The sequence below is a fragment of the Hemiscyllium ocellatum genome, chromosome 18 (genome assembly GCF_020745735.1).
Source record: "Hemiscyllium ocellatum isolate sHemOce1 chromosome 18, sHemOce1.pat.X.cur, whole genome shotgun sequence".
Lineage (NCBI taxonomy): Eukaryota > Metazoa > Chordata > Chondrichthyes > Orectolobiformes > Hemiscylliidae > Hemiscyllium > Hemiscyllium ocellatum.
The window spans coordinates 67624320-67641441 of record NC_083418.1 but is presented as its reverse complement, the minus strand read 5'-3'; the positions used below and the strand labels follow the sequence as shown (position 1 = coordinate 67641441).

The 17122-nt window shown below is 39.6% G+C and overlaps 1 protein-coding gene across 1 annotated transcript in view; it reads right to left on the bottom strand.

Annotated features, from left to right (window-relative positions):
- The window catches only part of ttc17 (tetratricopeptide repeat domain 17), a 94367-nt gene that overhangs the window by 56226 nt on the left and 21019 nt on the right, over window positions 1–17122 (bottom strand). Inside the window, exons 2-6 of the mRNA XM_060839078.1 lie at window positions 15358–15447; window positions 13929–14098; window positions 11127–11238; window positions 9857–9988; window positions 7067–7176 (exon numbers count right to left, since the gene is read on the bottom strand). Of these exons, the coding sequence (XP_060695061.1) occupies window positions 7067–7176; window positions 9857–9988; window positions 11127–11238; window positions 13929–14098; window positions 15358–15447 (614 nt within the window). The remainder of the gene's footprint in view (window positions 1–7066; window positions 7177–9856; window positions 9989–11126; window positions 11239–13928; window positions 14099–15357; window positions 15448–17122) is intronic.

The window sequence follows — 17122 nt, the reverse complement described above, 5'->3', positions numbered from 1 at the left end:
ACAAAAGGGCAAACTTCCCAGCTGTGTGCACCTCATTTGATTGATACATCTAGGATTTAGAAGTTGGTTGGCAAACAACGTTGGGAGCAGAGGCAGTTTGATCAGCCGACCGGTCATTGTAAGTTGTGTATAAACAAGTCCTACATATGAGCAGTGGTGCAACGCTTAATAAATAGGAAAGTGAAGTCTGTCATTCATTGACTTTTGATTCATTCCTGACTATTACTCCACAAAACAGACACCAGATCCCATCAACTTCTTGTTCTGCTCTTCTGATTTAAATATGGCATGCAGGACAGCATGCACCATTACAGGAAAATAACTCAATCCCAATTGTCACTCAGATCGGGGGGGGAGAAATTCACTCTCCTTGAATATCAAAGGGCAGGAGCCCCATTTATTCCATTGTGCTATTCAAAATGGAAGAGCACTGATTCATCAGTTGAAGGCAGAGTCGTAGATGTTTATAAACAAGTTTCCTTCCCAAGATTGATCTGATTCTATGAGACTTCATGGAGTTTAGAGACAATGCCGAGGAGGCCCATGGCACTACCTCTGCTGGTTTTGGGCTGCTTGTGGAACAGGGATGGCGATATCTGGGATTGGCGTGAAAGAAATGATGTCATGAGTATGATGATGTCAGGCTGTTACTTCACTAGCATGTGAGATAATTCTAATTTTGGCACTAGCCTCCAGATGATGGGAAGGAGGATTTTGCTGGGTCAACAAAGATTAAGTTTACCCTTATGAAGATGATCTGTTTAGTTCCATTTTTTTTAAAGACTTGTTAGCAGTTGATGCAATGAATGTTGGCTCATTTCAGAAGACAGTTAACCACATTGGAGTCAACAACTATCACCTTCTAACTTTCTGTACATGGTTCCCCCAGGTCTCTGTTGCTGCCCATTTCATCAGAGTTTTCCTGAAGTCTGATTTTATCACTGCCGTTTACTGTGTGGCACAGTGACTCAATGGTTAGCACTGTTGCTTCACAGCGCCAGGGACCTGAGTTCGATTTCTGCCTCAGGCAACTGTGTGGAGTTTGCATGTTCTCCCCGTGTCTGCGTGGGTTTCCTCCGGGTGTTCTGGTTTCGTCCCATAATCCAAAGGTTGTGCAGGTTAGGTGAATTGGCCATGCTAAATTGCCAAATCAGGGGTAAATATAGGGTAAGGGAATGGGTCTGGCTGGGCTACTCTTCGGAGGGTCGGTGTGGACTTGTTGGGCTGAAGGGCCTGTTTCTAATCAAACATTGCTGTGGATCTAGAGTCACATGCAGGCTAGACGACAACAGTTTTCCTTCCTAGAGAACATTAGTGAACCAAATTGACTGAGACATTTAATTGAAGAATTTTTAAAAAATTGAATATAATTCCACCAGCTGCTGTGGAATTTGAAGCCAGGTTCCCTACCATCTCTTGGGTTTGTTGATTACGAGTCCAATGATTTCACTACTGTACTACCACCTTCTCTAACAGAGTCTGTCGTCTTATGATTAATCCTGTGCAGGCTTATGTGACGTACACTGCACTGCACAAATTAGGAATCATGGAGGAAACTTTACTGCATAACAGGATTTTTAAAAAAAATTCCTTCGGGAAGAAGCAGACCCTTGAAACCATCTGAAAGACTCCAGTTGCGAACTCCTGACGTAATTAATTTCTACAAGAAAAATCACAGGCCTCACATTCACTTACCATGGTTATAACAGTTTTTTTTTAAAAAGTACCTTGAATCACTGAATAAAATTATACCCATGGTCTGTGATCTCATAAATCATTATTAGGTTTTGTTCCACAATGAAAGAATTAGTACAAAATAAATGATGCAGTTACTTATGAATGGACATATTTCAAATGAGTAGAAGTCCAAAATTATGCTTTGTCTGTTGGCATCACATGCAAGTACACACTTTTTCCCTACATTTTAACATTTGGATTTTTCAACGAGTATTTGGAACACAGGCATATCTAGAAGAGTACAGTATTTGATTCCTTTCCACTTGAAGCTTTTAAAGATGCCATTATAGGGTGGAACTAGACATCACACCATTGAGGAAGTAGAATTAGTCATGGGATGTTGACTCCTGCGCACAAATATAACAATTTAACTCGGTGTCTAAAAGTGATGAAATATATTTTTTGGTGTCATCTGCAAACTTACTAACTGTCCCTCTTATGCTCGCATCCAAATCATTTATGTAAATAACAAAAAGTAGAGGGCCCAGCACTGATCCTTGTGGCACTCCACTGGTCACAGGCCTCCAATCTGAAAAACAACCCTCCACCAGCACCCTCTGTCTTCTACCTTTGAGCCAGTTCTGTATCCAAATGGCTAGTTCTCCCCGTATTCCATGAGATCCAACCTTGCTGACCAGTCTACCATAGGGAACCTTGGCGAACGCCTTACTGAAGTCCAGTTAGATCACATCTACTGCTCTGCCCTCATCAATCCTCTTTGTTACTTCTTCAAAAAACTCAATCAAGCTTGTGAGACATGATTTCCCACGCACAAAGCCATGTTGACTATCCCAAATCAGTCCTTGCCTTTCCAAATACATGTACATCCTGTCCCTCAGGATTCACCCCAACAATTTGCCCACCACCGACGTCAGGCTCACCGGTCTATAGTTCCCTGGCTTGTCTTTACCACCCTTCTTAAACAGTTGCACCACGTTTGCCAACCTCCAGTCTTCCGGCACCTCACCTGTGACTATCGATGATACAAATATCTCAGCAAGAGGCCCAGCAATCACTTCACTAGCTTCCCACAGAGTTCTTGGGTACATCTGATGAGGTCCTCGAGGTTTACAAAATTATGAGGGGTATGGTTTGATAAATGGACAAAGTCTTTTCCCTAAGGTCAGGGAACTAGAGGACATAGGTTTAGGGTGAGAGGGGAAAGATATAAAAGAGACCTAAGGGGCAACTTTTTCACGCAGAGGGTGGTACATGTATGGAATGAGCTGCTAGAGGATGTGGTGGAAGCTGGTACAATTGCAACATTTAAGAGGCAATGGATAGATATATGAATAGGAAGGGTTTGGAGGGATATGGGGCGGGTGCGGGCAGGTGGGACTAGATTGGGTTGGGATATCTGGTCAGCATGGATGGGTTGGACTGAAGGGTCTGTTTCCATGCTGTACATCTCTATGACTCTAAAATCCCTTATGCAAACAATTATGGCATGTGACAGTAACATCACATATACAGAGGAACCACGATTACCCAAATATCAATTGTCTGAAAATCGGACAATCCGAAGGGGATCTCAAGGTCCTGATAGAAACATTACGTCAAACAGCTGTTTCAACACTTTGTCCATTTATCACTAAGTCTTTTGCTTACAGGTACAATGATTAAAAACGAACTCGGCCGAGAACAGTCTTGGACAGTCCAGGCACCGCCTCTAAACGACTGACCTCCTGCCCCCTCTCTCACACCCCACACTTTCCCTGGAGTTCTACACAGAGGTGAACTCTGAACTCCTCCCTTCCCCAGATAATCTCTGCAACATTGTCCGGGACAGGGCAAAGGGGGAACCTGTCAAAACGTTTTTTGGTGCATGTGCGCTTGCGTGCACACGTGCTATTTGGAGACTTACCCCACAAAGGCAGCACCAGTCTTACTATTGGTGTACAGTTGGGCTGCCCCGGAGTGTGGGGCGCAGATGTGGTTTGGACAGTGGGTGAGGATGGATGGGGTGTGGGGTTGAGAGGAGTGTTTGGGGGCAGGAGGGGGGCGTGGTGGGAGCAGACTTACTGCCCGCCCATCGCGTTTGGATAATCGAGGTTCCTCTATATTCTTGTTCCCCTCTCATGAGAGTACAGGCTTGTAGTCCTCTAAATCAGAATGCAGCTCTCTCCAAGAATGGATCACCAAACAGACTGATGACTAAGGTCATTTTTGCTGCAGTAAAGATTAGGAATAAGCGATGTAGAACCTTGAGATTATTCAATATCATTCAGTGAAACATAATTGCATTGGAAGGGATGGAGAAGTGATTAGTCAGGATGTTGCTAGGTTGGAGCACTGTAGTTCTCAAGTGAGGCTAGAAAGGCTCAGGTGGTTTTCTTTTGAGCAAAGGCTGCTGAGGGGGGACCTGACTGAGATGTAAAAAATTATGAGGGACATGGACAGGGTGGATAGGAAGGAGCTGCTCCCTCAGTTGAAGGGAGATCTCCCTCAATGATTAGGAGCGCCATTTTGAAGTGAAGGGCAAGAGATTTTGAGGGAATTTGAGGAATAAAATTTTCATTCAGAGGGGCTGGGAATCTGGAAAGCACTGCCTGGGAGGACAGAGGCAGGAACCCCTCACAACCTTGATAAATTATTTAGTTGTGCACTTGAAATTCATAGTATTCAAAGCTATGGGCCAAGTGCTGCAAAGTATGACTGGTGTAGGGAGGTTGATGCAGACTCCATGGGTTGAAGGATCTCTTCTGTGCTCTAAGAATCGATGATTCAGATTTTGATGATATTTAACCCAACCATTAAGTGCTTTTTCCTTGTTCCTTTAATACTCTCAGCTAGTAAAATCAGTTCGAAAATTAATAACTGCTTCACCTACAAGCATAGCTTATGGAACAAAGTTAAAACATTCTATATCACATTTTGAGTGTAATTTCACTCCTGGAAGATATGGCTGTATCAGCAGCAGATGCACTGCAGAAATTCACCAAAGATTCATCTTTCAAATCAGTGAAGGAGGACAAGGACAGCAAATACATGTCAACATAACCAGTTACAAGTTCCCCTCCAAGCTACTCTGACTTGGAAAGAGAGTCAAACAGACCCTTCAGTCCAACTTACCCATGCTGATCAAGTTTCCCTAATGGGATCAACCAGTCCCATTTTCCTGCGATTGGTCCATCTGTCTCTAAACTTTGCCTATTTATGTACTTATGCAAATTTCTTTTAAGTGTTGTAACAGCACCTGTATCTAACATTTCCTCTTTCATTCCACAAACAAACCACCCTTTCTGTGAAAAGGTTGCCTTTCTCCTCTCATCTTAAAATTATGTCCTGCAGTTTTGGATTCCCTAACCCCAAGGTAAAGACCTTTGCTATTCACTTCATGATTTTATAAACCTCTAAAAGATTACCCTTCCACCTCTTGCACATAAGTGAAGGAAGTCCCAGGTCATCAAACCTCTCCTTATAACTCAAACCCTGCAGACCCTGTAACATCCTTGTAAATATTTCTGAACCCTCACCAATTTAATAATATCGTTCCTACAACAGGGCAACCAGAACAGTACACAGTATTCCAAACGTGGCCTCATCAACATCCTGGGGTAAAAAATGAGGTCTGCAGATGCTGGAGATCACAGCTGAAAATGTGTTGCTGGTTAAAGCACAGCAGGTTAGGCAGCATCCAAGGAACAGGAAATTCGACGTTTCGGGCACAAGCCCTTCATCAGGAATGAGGAGAGTGTGCCTGGCAGGCTAAGATAAAAGGTAGGGAGGAGGGACTTGGGGAGGGGCGATGGAGATGTGATGGGTGGAAGGAGGTCAAGGTGAGGGTGATAGGCCGGAGTGGGGTGGGGGCGGAGAGGTCAGGAAGAAGATTGCAGATTAGGAGGGCGGTGCTGAGTTGAGGGAACCGACTGAGACAAGGTGGGGGGAGGGGAAATGAGGAAACTGGAGAAATCTGAGCTCATTCCTTGTGGTTGGAGGGTTCCCAGGCGGAAGATAAGGCGCTCCTCCTCCAGCCGTCGTGTTGTTATGTTCTGCCGGTGGAGGAGTCCAAGGACCTGCATGTCCTCGGTGGAGAACTCTCCCTCCCACTCCACCGAGGACATGCAGGTCCTTGGACTCCTCCACCGGCAGAACATAACAACACGACGGCTGGAGGAGGAGCGCCTCATCTTCCGCCTGGGAACCCTCCAACCACAAGGAATGAACTCAGATTTCTCCAGTTTACTCATTTCCCCTCCCCCCACCTTGTCTCAGTCGGTTCCCTCAATTCAGCACCGCCCTCCTAATCTGCAATCTTCTTCCTGACCTCTCCGCCCCCACCCCACTCCGGCCTATCACCCTCACCTTGACCTCCTTCCACCTATCCCACCTCCATCGCCCCTCCCCCTAGTCCCTCCTCCCTACCTTTTATCTTAGCCTGCCTGGCACACTCTCCTCATTCCTGATGAAGGGCTTGTGCCCGAAACGTCGAATTTCCTGTTCCTTGGATGCTGCCTAACCTGCTGTGCTTTAACCAGCAACACATTTTCAGCTCATCAACATCCTGTACAACTGCAACATGACATCCCAACTCCTATAACTCAATGGTCTGAGTAATGAAGGCAAGCAATGCCAGATGCCTTCTTTACCACATTGAAAGTTGCGCCACAGGTAGACGATGAACTATATCGCATTCCAAGAGAGTTGCTAGGTCAAAATCCTGGAATTCCCTTCTTAACAGTATTGTGGGTCTACCAGCACGTGGACTGCAGTGGCTCAAGAGTTCACCTCATCACCAACACCATCTCAAGGGCAATAAGGGAACGAGCAATAAATGCTGACCCAGTCAACGATGCCCACATCTCATGAGTCAATAAAAAGCTTGTCCACAATCAGCAGCAGTATTTTCTCCATTTGTGACTCTGAATACCTTGAAAACTTGATCAAATCTTCTAAATTTCATCAATTACAACCCAAGTTTATTTAATCTTTCCAAGTAACTTAAATCTTTGAGTCTAGGTAAGACTTTAATGAATCTATGTTGCCCTCTCTGTCCGAGGCCAATATATTCTTTCTAAGATGTGATGTTCAGAACCGCTTACAGTATTCCAGGTATGGTCTAAACAGATGTTTGCATACCTGAAGCATGACTTCTACCTGACGGATTCAATCTTATTGCACTGCACATGCCATTGCAAAGCATTTTACATCTAATTAGTTATTTCTTCAACTGCAGCAATTAGTAATGTTCAACTAAACTGCCAGTCTACATAAAGAAAATGAGACAAATAAGCACTGGTTTTGCTGGCTTCGACCTTGAAATATTGGTCAGGATACAAAGAGGAACCCTGTTGGTATTAAGTTTATTACTTGGTTTCTGAAAGCTTACCGTGGAGAAAAATGTAATGCCCGAATGACACATTCTACCACCTGATATGGCTCATTCTTCATCCTCCAATAAAATGAAGCCATGTTATACAATACCCATGATGATGTATTCTGAAAATAATGACAACATTGTAATAACAGAAACATTAGATTAATAGGAATGGTTGAAATGGTGCTTTGCATCATCGTGGGCACTTAATCTGCAATTTTAATCCATTACAAAGTATTATATAATGTGACCTTTGGGATCACTCTACTGAACTATTAAAGGACTTATTATTCATGTAAAAAATACATTTCTTTAATAATTTTTACTTAGGTTTGTGAACAGTATAAATATTAAACAAATATTGATCATGTTCTTTCAGATTAATGGCACTTCTGAATGTTGCATATTCCTCAAGTTGAAGTAGAAATATCTGAAGCAGTAATTTTATGGAATTTAGGATGTAGCAAGTTGGTGATGTATTAATATGGTAAATTTCAAAATTTTTTAAGTCACTTTCCATTTTACATACATAGAAATTGTGTTGAAAAGATAAATTCATTTTATGTTTACCATTAAGCTTGGACAATAATATGGCTGAAGAGAAGTGGTCCTGAATGAATTGATATTTAACAAACAGAATATAGCTTGTAAAATGAGTTTGGAAATATCATACAATTATGGAAACAACTTTACCAATGACAATTATTTATTGAGTTATTCCTTGGAAGATGTCATGAAAATTAGCTAGTTATTTATTGTTTCACCATCATTTTTACTTAAAGCATGCTGCAGTAAGCAAAAACTCTCCTTCGAGAATAATAGTATTGGAAGTTGCGGAGACTTAAACTAGTTCTCAATTCTTAAAGCAGATGAAAAGAAGGACAACAACATAAAGTGACACGATTGAGTAAGCGGTTGGGTATGTAATCCCAAATTCACAATTGGATTTCATTTCAATTAACATTTTGAACATATTAGATCACTAGGTGTTATATTGTTTGTCCAAAATTGTACGGAAGATATTGGTACAAGACATTGGAACTCGATGCTCTTTGTCAGAGTGAGGAAAGGAGATGGTGTAAGTTTCTCTCAGTCAGTGTTCATCCCCAAATATTGGGGGGGGAAGGGGGATGTGTGTGTGGTGAAAAGAGGATGGGGGGAAAGGATGGGTCGGGGGAAAGGATGGGTCGGGGGAAAGGAGGTGGAGGGGGGGGGGTAAGAGCGACGGATGGGAGGTAGGGTGGGGGCGGGGAGAGCTGAGAGGAGAGAATTTGAAAAAAGCAAATTGTTTTACATGGGGGGGGTTCACGGTGTGGAATGAACGTCCTGAGGAAGTGGCGGATACAGATACTGTTACAACAGTCAAAAAGCGTTTGGATGGATACACGAATAGCAAAGGTTTGTAGGGAGATGGGCCAGGAGCATGCACATGAGACGGGTTTGGTTAGGGATTATGATCAGCATGGACTGAAGGGTCTGTTTCTGTGCTGTATGACTGTACACAATAAACATCTGGTGAGGGTTCAATTGATTAGAAAAATAATCTGCACTTTCAGCATTAAGTATTTAATGATACATTAATTTTAGAAGATACTAAGAAGGCAGCTAGTTCATTGCCATTCTTGTGAAGTAATAAATGATAACCAGCACAAATTTTTAAAGGCAAATTGTGTTTGATTTGATAGAGCTCTGGTAATAATGTGGTTGATGTGTAAACGGATCTTGCAAAAAAAGCTTTGATAAATTACCACATTATTAATCTCATTGGCTTCAATTTTTTTCATCAGCCTAAGCGACAGCAGTTTCATAAACATAAATTAGTTAAAGAACAAAAAATAGAGAGCTGTGGTGAACTTCCTCCCACAGATCAGAAAGAAGCCAGCTGTGAATATAAATTACTACTGCTCTTTCTGATTTATATTAATGGTCAAGAGCTGAGTATGGAGCTCCAAGATAATGGTCAAGTTTTTTGAGAAAATAGTAATGGGCTGGTAGGAAAAGTATGGTAGATGAAATTTAATGAACTCTGAAGGGAAGCATTTTGGTAGAAAGACCAACAAGTGGCAGCATGAATTAAATGGAATAAACACAAATTGCAATCAAATAAATGCAGATGACAGAGCTAGATAAAAAGGCTGTTAAAATACATATGGTAGCTTTGGTTTTCTAAATAGAAACATGGAGTATAAAATGAAGTCATTTAACTTCCTTTGAAAGTCAATATTCAATTGCTTTCCCACCACCTTTTAGTAGTGCATTCCAGATCATAACACACAAAGACAATGTCAAAACCTTAGAGCAGAAAAGGCTTTTGAGTATGTTACCAGTGGAATAATTAGAGGAGCTTGAGATGCTCTTTCTACAATAAATATGTTGAGGAAAGATATAATAGAGATACTCACAATCACGCAGAATTATGATACAACAAACAAGGAGAAACTGATTCCAGTAGTAGAAGGGTAAGTAACCCGAGGTCATAGATTCAAGGTGATTGGTAAATGATTCTTTTCTTTATGCACAATGATGATCTGGATCACACTGCGGTGAAAGCATGTTGAAATTGATTCAATATTAACTTCCAAATGAAATTAGATAAATCCAAAAAGGGGGAGAAAATTTGCAAGGCTGTGTGGAAAATGTGGAAGAGTTGGAGTAATTGGATTGACATTTCAAGGCTGATTTGCTTTACCTGAACCTAAATACATTTTTTGAAATGCATGCACAGCTTACATTATCTGTATTCATACATTAACAGCTAATAAAAGTAAGATGTTAAGTGAAGGTAAAAAATGTAAATTGTACCTTCAACAAGGCCGCATTAATTCTATGGCCTATTTCTTCAATACTTCTACCTAATCTTCTTGATAAGCTGATAAAGATGGGGTCTTCTTTTGATAACACTGGTGCTGTAAGATTAATCCGTTCTTGGATACCCTAAAATTAAAATTTTAGGTATTACTAGTCATTTCAATTTTCAAATCCTGAAACTTCGGTAAGTATTTTTTTTACTAAAAGAAAATACTTCTGCAGTTTCATCATTCTTTAGTCTAAATTGATTTATGACACATACTATAGGATGTTGATGACTTTTCTTGCCCTTCATGATTAGAACAGGAGTTTTTTTTTGAATAGGACAGTTAAATCTTATATGAAAAGATGATTGTATTACAAAATACATGAACATGAATGTTAACATTATTTCACTACTTGATTGTTAGCATTCAATTGTTTTCTTAATGTCAATTAAGAACGAACAGAGCAAATTCTTATTTTCTTAATGCCTCTCAAAATAAAATTACTAACAGGTACAAAAATGATTCAAAAACCTTATTTAAACTTAATTTCAATTAGGACCTAAACAAACAGTACATAGTATTTTAAGGTCCTCCGGTGGTGACTGATTTAAATGCAACTCCCAAGGGTTAACGGTCATGTCATCCAGAGTACTCTTCCAAATAAAGTCCTCATCAGAAGCAGACAGTAGTTTAAAAATGCTCTCAATAAATTAAATACTGTTGTTTTACATTTATTGACACTGGAAATAAAATTAGACTACAAATTAGAGCTACACACTTCATTCCGAAAAATCTCCAGGCCTGCTGTTGTACACATATTGTAGCTAAAAAGCTAGTTTTCAGCAGAACTGGGTTATCCAACACAGTTCTAGGCTGCAAAGCAAAATGCCACTTTATTGTACCACAACCTTACATACTGACTAAAACACTTTCCAATTATTAGCTTAATTATAGAATCATAGAATTTTACGGTGCAAAAGGCGGCCATTTGGCCCATTGTGCCTGTAGCAGCTCCTAAAAGATCTACACAGCTAATTCCCCCATGGACTCCTTACCACCAACTCAGTCTCTACTATTTTCCTCATGCAAAGAAATTAGATGGTCTTTAACATGAAAAGTATTTTTAAAATACAAATTACTATTGCCTTTCATTTAGTCAATGAGCATTACAAATCCATGCAGTCCTAAAAATAATCCCGGAAGTTAAGATTTTAATCAATTGTTATTTTAAGTGTAATTCCGGTTATAATCAGAAGAGTCTACAGAAAAGCATTCACCCTTAAATGCTGAAAAGCATGAATACTAAATGGAAGATCCATCATTTTTGTGCAATCTGGTGTGTCTAGGTCTTGAGGTAATGGGGCCTTTGTATCAATGTATTCTTCAGGGCTATAAGAAAAGAACGAAATGTCAATTTCTGCAGTTTACAAGAAGCTGTAGCAAAGTCAAAAAAATCTACTAAAAGGCAAATTGGCTTATAAATACCATATTTATAAAATACAAACTGTATAAAATATATATGTACATAGACACATAAATATGAAATTTAAATGTATAAGGAGATGCTGAATAGGCTAGGACTTTTTCCCCTTGGAGCAGAGGAGGCTGAGGGGTGACCTCATTGAGGATTATAAAATCATGAGGGCGTAGATAAGGTGAAGCAAAGGTCTTTTTCCCCCAGAATGGAGTGTTCAAAATTTGACTGCACAGACTTAAGATGAGACACAAAAAATTTACAAAGGACCTCACAGGCAGAGGTTGTTGCGTATATGGAATGAACTGCCAGAGAATATTGTAAATGCAGGTACAGTTACAACATTTAAAAGACATGGCAAATCAGGGCAGGACTTAATGGTAAGGTCCTGGGGAGTGTTGCTGAACAAAGAGACCTTGGAGTACAGGTTCATAGTTCCTTGGAAGTGGAGTTACATGTAGATAGGATAGTGAAGGTAGCATTTGGTATGCTTTTCTTTATTGGTCAGAGTATTGAGTACAGGAGTTGGGAGGTGATGTTGCAGCTGTACAGGACATTGGTTAGGCGACTTTTGGAATAGTGTGCGCAGTTCTGAATATCCTTCCGATAGGAAGGAGACATGAAACTTGAAAGGGTTCAGAAAAGATCTACAAGGACGTTGCCAGGGTTGGAGGGTTTGACCTATAGAAAGGCTGAATAGACTGCGGCTGTTTTCCCTGAAGTGTCAGAGGCTGAGGGGTGACCTTATAAAGGTTAATAAAATCATGAGGAATCTGGATAGGGTAAATAGTCAAGGTCTTTTCCCTGGGATGGGGAAGTCCAGAAGTACAGGCTATAGCTTTAGAGTGAGGGGGTAACATTTAAAAGGGGCAACTTTTTCACGCAGAAAAAGTGTGAATGGAACAAGCTGCCCGAGGAAGCTGGTACAATAATAACATTTAAAAGGCATCTGGATGGGGAGATGAATAGGAAGGGTTGAGGGGGATTCAATTAGATTCCCTGCAGTGTGGACACAGGTCATTAGGCTCAACAGGTGCACACTGACCCTCCGAAGAGTAACCCACCCAGACCCATTCCCCTACACTATATTTATCCTTGATGAGTGCACCTAACATTATGGACAATTTAGCACGGCCAATTCACCTGCCCTGCATGTCTTTGGATTGTGGGATGAAACCGGAGCACCTGGAGGAAGCCCACACAGACACGGGGAGAATGTACAAATTCCACACAGATGGGAATCAAACCTAGGTCCCTGGCACTGTGAAGTAGCAGTGCTAACCACTGAGCCACCTTGCCACCCTCAAATTAGTTAAGCTATCTGGTGGGCATAGATGAGTTGAACAGAAGGGTCTTTTTCCGTGCTGTATATCTCCATGACATGTGAACAGGAACATGAACAGAGGGATGCAGGGCTAAATGCCGGCAAGTGGGACTAATTTGGGAAACTTGGTGGGCATGGAGAGTTGAATCAAAAGGTCTGTTTCCATGCTGTATGAATCTACAATACATATGCAAAGTGAAAACATCCCTTAAAATTAAGTTGCAAGTTTATAACTTAATAACCATTGCAAGAATTAAGAGACCACACACAAATTAGTCATTTTTTGTTTCAGTGAAGCATTGATTTCACAATTCAGTGACTTCAGATTTTAAGTCTACAGAGGAACCTTGATTATCCAGCATTCAATTAACCGAATTTTGGATGATCTGATCAAGATTACAAGGTCCCGATGCGAGGCTAACTATGTTATCTGGCATTGGATTAAACCAAGCAAAATACTCCCCGCCCGTGTTCTTCGGATAATCAAGGTTCCTCTGTATGTCTAAATAATACTGTAACCACCATTCCATCTTACAGAATTCAGTCAACTCTTGACATATGTCTTTATAGTCTCAAAGTAATGGAATTTGACCTCAAGAGGAATTTATCTTTTCATGTTTTTATTTACTATTTCTAAAGTACCACCTTTTGGATAATCAAGTAAATGGCCTAACATATTCTGGCTTGGAATCACATTTAATGCTAGTTAAATAATAGCATTTTCATAACTTATTGCTAACTACTTAGCACTCAGAAAAAAAAACTGATCGTACTGTAACTTTCATCATCAGTTCACCTCTGATACCAAGTTAAACTTTTCAGATGTCCCTCTGTATCAGACACCAAATCTGGTGGTGTTATGAATAAAGTATAATTTCAGTAAGAAATCCTTGAAATCAAAGAAAAGCTTGATTGGAATGAAAATTAGGAGTTAACTCCGATAGAAAGGATGGCACCAGATAAACTTTTATTAGCAACTATTTCCGTTCTTCACTAGTTCCCATATATTATTAATGTCTATCTCGATGCTGATTTCCAGAGCTCCTTTTGGAGTTATCCTTACATTGATTCATGGTTAACATCACTACAGCAGCTCCCTGATGTCATCTCAGCAGAAATAACTGATTTCGATTACTAGTCAATGTAAACTGAACCCTGAACTGTCATGACGGTCACTGGCTTGTAGGTGAATAGCGTTCTTGTTCGTCAGCTGGTGAATGATACACACAGTTTGGCAGAGAAGCAAAAGAAAATATTTTTTTAAAAAACGCCTTTTTAAACCTGATATCCTTGTTTTCCAATGGAATGAATGTTCCATCATATAGATCGAGGTCTCCAAGAGGCACTTTGGCTTTAATGCAGTCAGAATCCTCTTTGTAATGTCTCTGTTCCAAACCTGTGTCTCGATCTTCATTTTCTTCTATATGAATTTTCTGAGCAACTAAGTGTTTCTGTGTATAAAAAGTTGAATTATTGTATCTAATAGCAAAGATGAGGGTTTAAGACTTCATTTTTCTCTATTTAAACAATAAAGTCACACAACGTCTATTAATATAACTGTTTTGAGATTAGAGAAATTTATATTGAAATGGTTAAATCCACACATATTTGGAATCAATAAAACTTGGTAATAGATCTTTCTTTGTAACTAAGATAAATAGAACACAAGTTTAGATTTTCCTGGAAGCTAAGTTCTTTTCTTTACCAAATACTTGAAAACACTCATCGTCTCCAGCTAGCTAAGTTGAAATAATGGAGTGTTTCGCCAATTTGATGTCCAAAATAGAAATAAGGAATTAACCAAAATGGAAAAGATAACTCATCTTTTTTTACTTTTTATTTAGTAGCAATCTTTTTCTTCCATCTTATTCAAATGCCCTATCCATGAAGATCATTTCGGGAAGTGCTCTGAACATTACATATGCTGGTATGCTGGAGAGGACAGTGTAAGCACACAATCAAGGTTGCTCGATGGACCTTTCCTTAATTGCTAGACATAGCCACCCCACTTTCAATTTTGCTACTAACATTTTACTCATGTTAAATCATGAGTAGCTTCATAAAAATGTTCCATTCTCCTCCTGAGAAGTGGTGCATTTGATAGCTAATGCATCAAAAGTCTCTATACTTTCAGATCATAGATTAGGAACTTTAATCTTTTATCTGCAAGAGGTTGGCATGCTGAAGATTACAATCGGATATAGATTTTCATTATTTCATGTAGTGTCCACAGCAAGCTTGTTCAGATTGTACACTCCTCTATTCAAAAAATTTTCATGAAACCCTGCCTCCATGGATTTGGATTCAGACGACAACAATCTAAATGTGTAGATCAAATAAATACAATAGTTGAGCACTCAATAATGAGTCTTTTGTCTTTCCCATTAAACAAATCAGAAATTTTCAGTGACTCAAAATCTGGATGGAAGGGACAGTGATACAAACCTTATAAATACTAGAAGAAGCCAATGTACAGAAAATTTTAAATAAGCTAAAATGAGCAAGTTTGCAAGCGAGACTATCCAGCTTGATAATTATCAAAATGTCTTGCAAGTTGCTGCTCTTTAGCCTTTATTATAACATAACACTTGATAATAACATTTACTTATAATAGTTGCAAAACATCTGAAACATTCCAGTTCTTTGATTAAAATTCCTCTTCCACCAAATTTCATGCACCTTAATCAAACAAAAGGATTTCTCAACCTACTTCCAGTTCTTTGAGGTAGTTGACTGTAGCTTCCTGTCTCATAAATACTACCAAATCATGGGGATGTTTCAGATTAAGAGGGGAATCAACCTGCCAAAAATAGAAACATTACAACATTTCCAATAATTTCAAAATACATTTTCATAGTGACGTAGCCACATTCTCAAGTTGTACACATTTCAAGAGAACATTTTTGCACCATAGGAATAAATTATTTTTCAACAATTAACAATTTTGATTCCATGAAGTGTTTTGACCAGGGATAGTAAGCCAACGTAATCAACCTTATTATTACCGGAGTAGCAACATAATTAAATTAAAATATTGAACAACCCTCAAAATGTAACCAATTGTTGCTAATCAGATGCAATGAATAACAGATCTTGAACACCAAGTTGACAACTGAAACAAAAATCAACAATTTATTAGTACTGTAATTTAGCAAGACAAAGCTAAATGCAAAGTAATTTAATGATCTAGGACTTAAACCCAATCTTCTATGGCAATCACCCACTCTCACAGACAGAAAGACACAGCTAAAGGATATATTAAAAAGAGAAAGAAAAGAGTTGCGATTAAACAGTGTGACACAATGGATGCCACATCTTCACGCAACCTTTGGATGATAAATGTTTGTGCCGGTGGAAAACTTATCTAATTTTGAAGTCACTGGTGATTTCAAATAATTTCAGTAGACTCCCAGAATTATTTACTGATTTCTTACAGTCTGTGACATTCAACAATTCTTTAACTGAACAGAAAACTAGAAAGTTAAAAAAAGGCCAGTCCTGAAATGTCCAAAAATACCTCTGTATCTGCAAAAACCAGTAAGAACTTTTTTATAAAATCAATATTCTCTGTGGTTAGCTGGCTAGTATTTTGATCTTCCAATGATTGATCAATTCAATATCAAACCAGCTGCCAGCTCTGGGCATGGCAAAACATTGTGCTGAATAGTCTAGTGTTCCCTAGATTAATAATTAAGTTATATTATTTCTATGCCAGTCACCTACAACAAATGTTCTTCTCCCTTTATTAAACACACAGCTGTAAAAGGTTCAAATAACCTGAGCACCAATTCACAGGTCCACCAAAAAAATGAGACAGGTATATAAGCAAGTGGGGAATTAAATTACATTCCGTGTGATTAGTCGTAAAATACGTTCAGCAAGGATCATACACTGTGGCAGTCTGGAATAGAAAACTCTTACAGACAGTTTAGTTTAAATTATTGCCTTTATTTACAAATGGATTCAATGTTACACTATAACATAGATACCTACAAGCCAGGCTTGAGCTAAAGTTCAAGTAAAAAGTGAGGACTGCAGATGCTGGAGATCAGAGCTGAAAATGTGTTGCTGGTTAAAGCGCAGCAGGTCAGGCAGCATCCAAGGTACAGAAAATTCGACGTTTCGGGCAAAAGCCCTTCATGAGCTAAAGTTCTAAAACCATGAGCAGAGTAGCGGCACCAGCTCCGAGCCCGAAGAGTTCTCTCAGGCTCCTCCGCTTATTGCTGCAAACAAGCGATCTTTTTACAGAAAATTGATATTAAAATTACTAAAGCACCACGTGACCCTAATCAAATAGAGTCATAGAAACGTATAGCACGGAAATAGACCATTTGGTCGAACTCGTCCATGCCGACCAGATATCCCAACCCAATCTAGTCCCACCGAACCCTTCCTATTCATATACCTATCCAGATGCCTTTTAAATGTTGGAATTGTACTAGCCTCTACCACTTCCTCTGGCAGCTCATTCCATA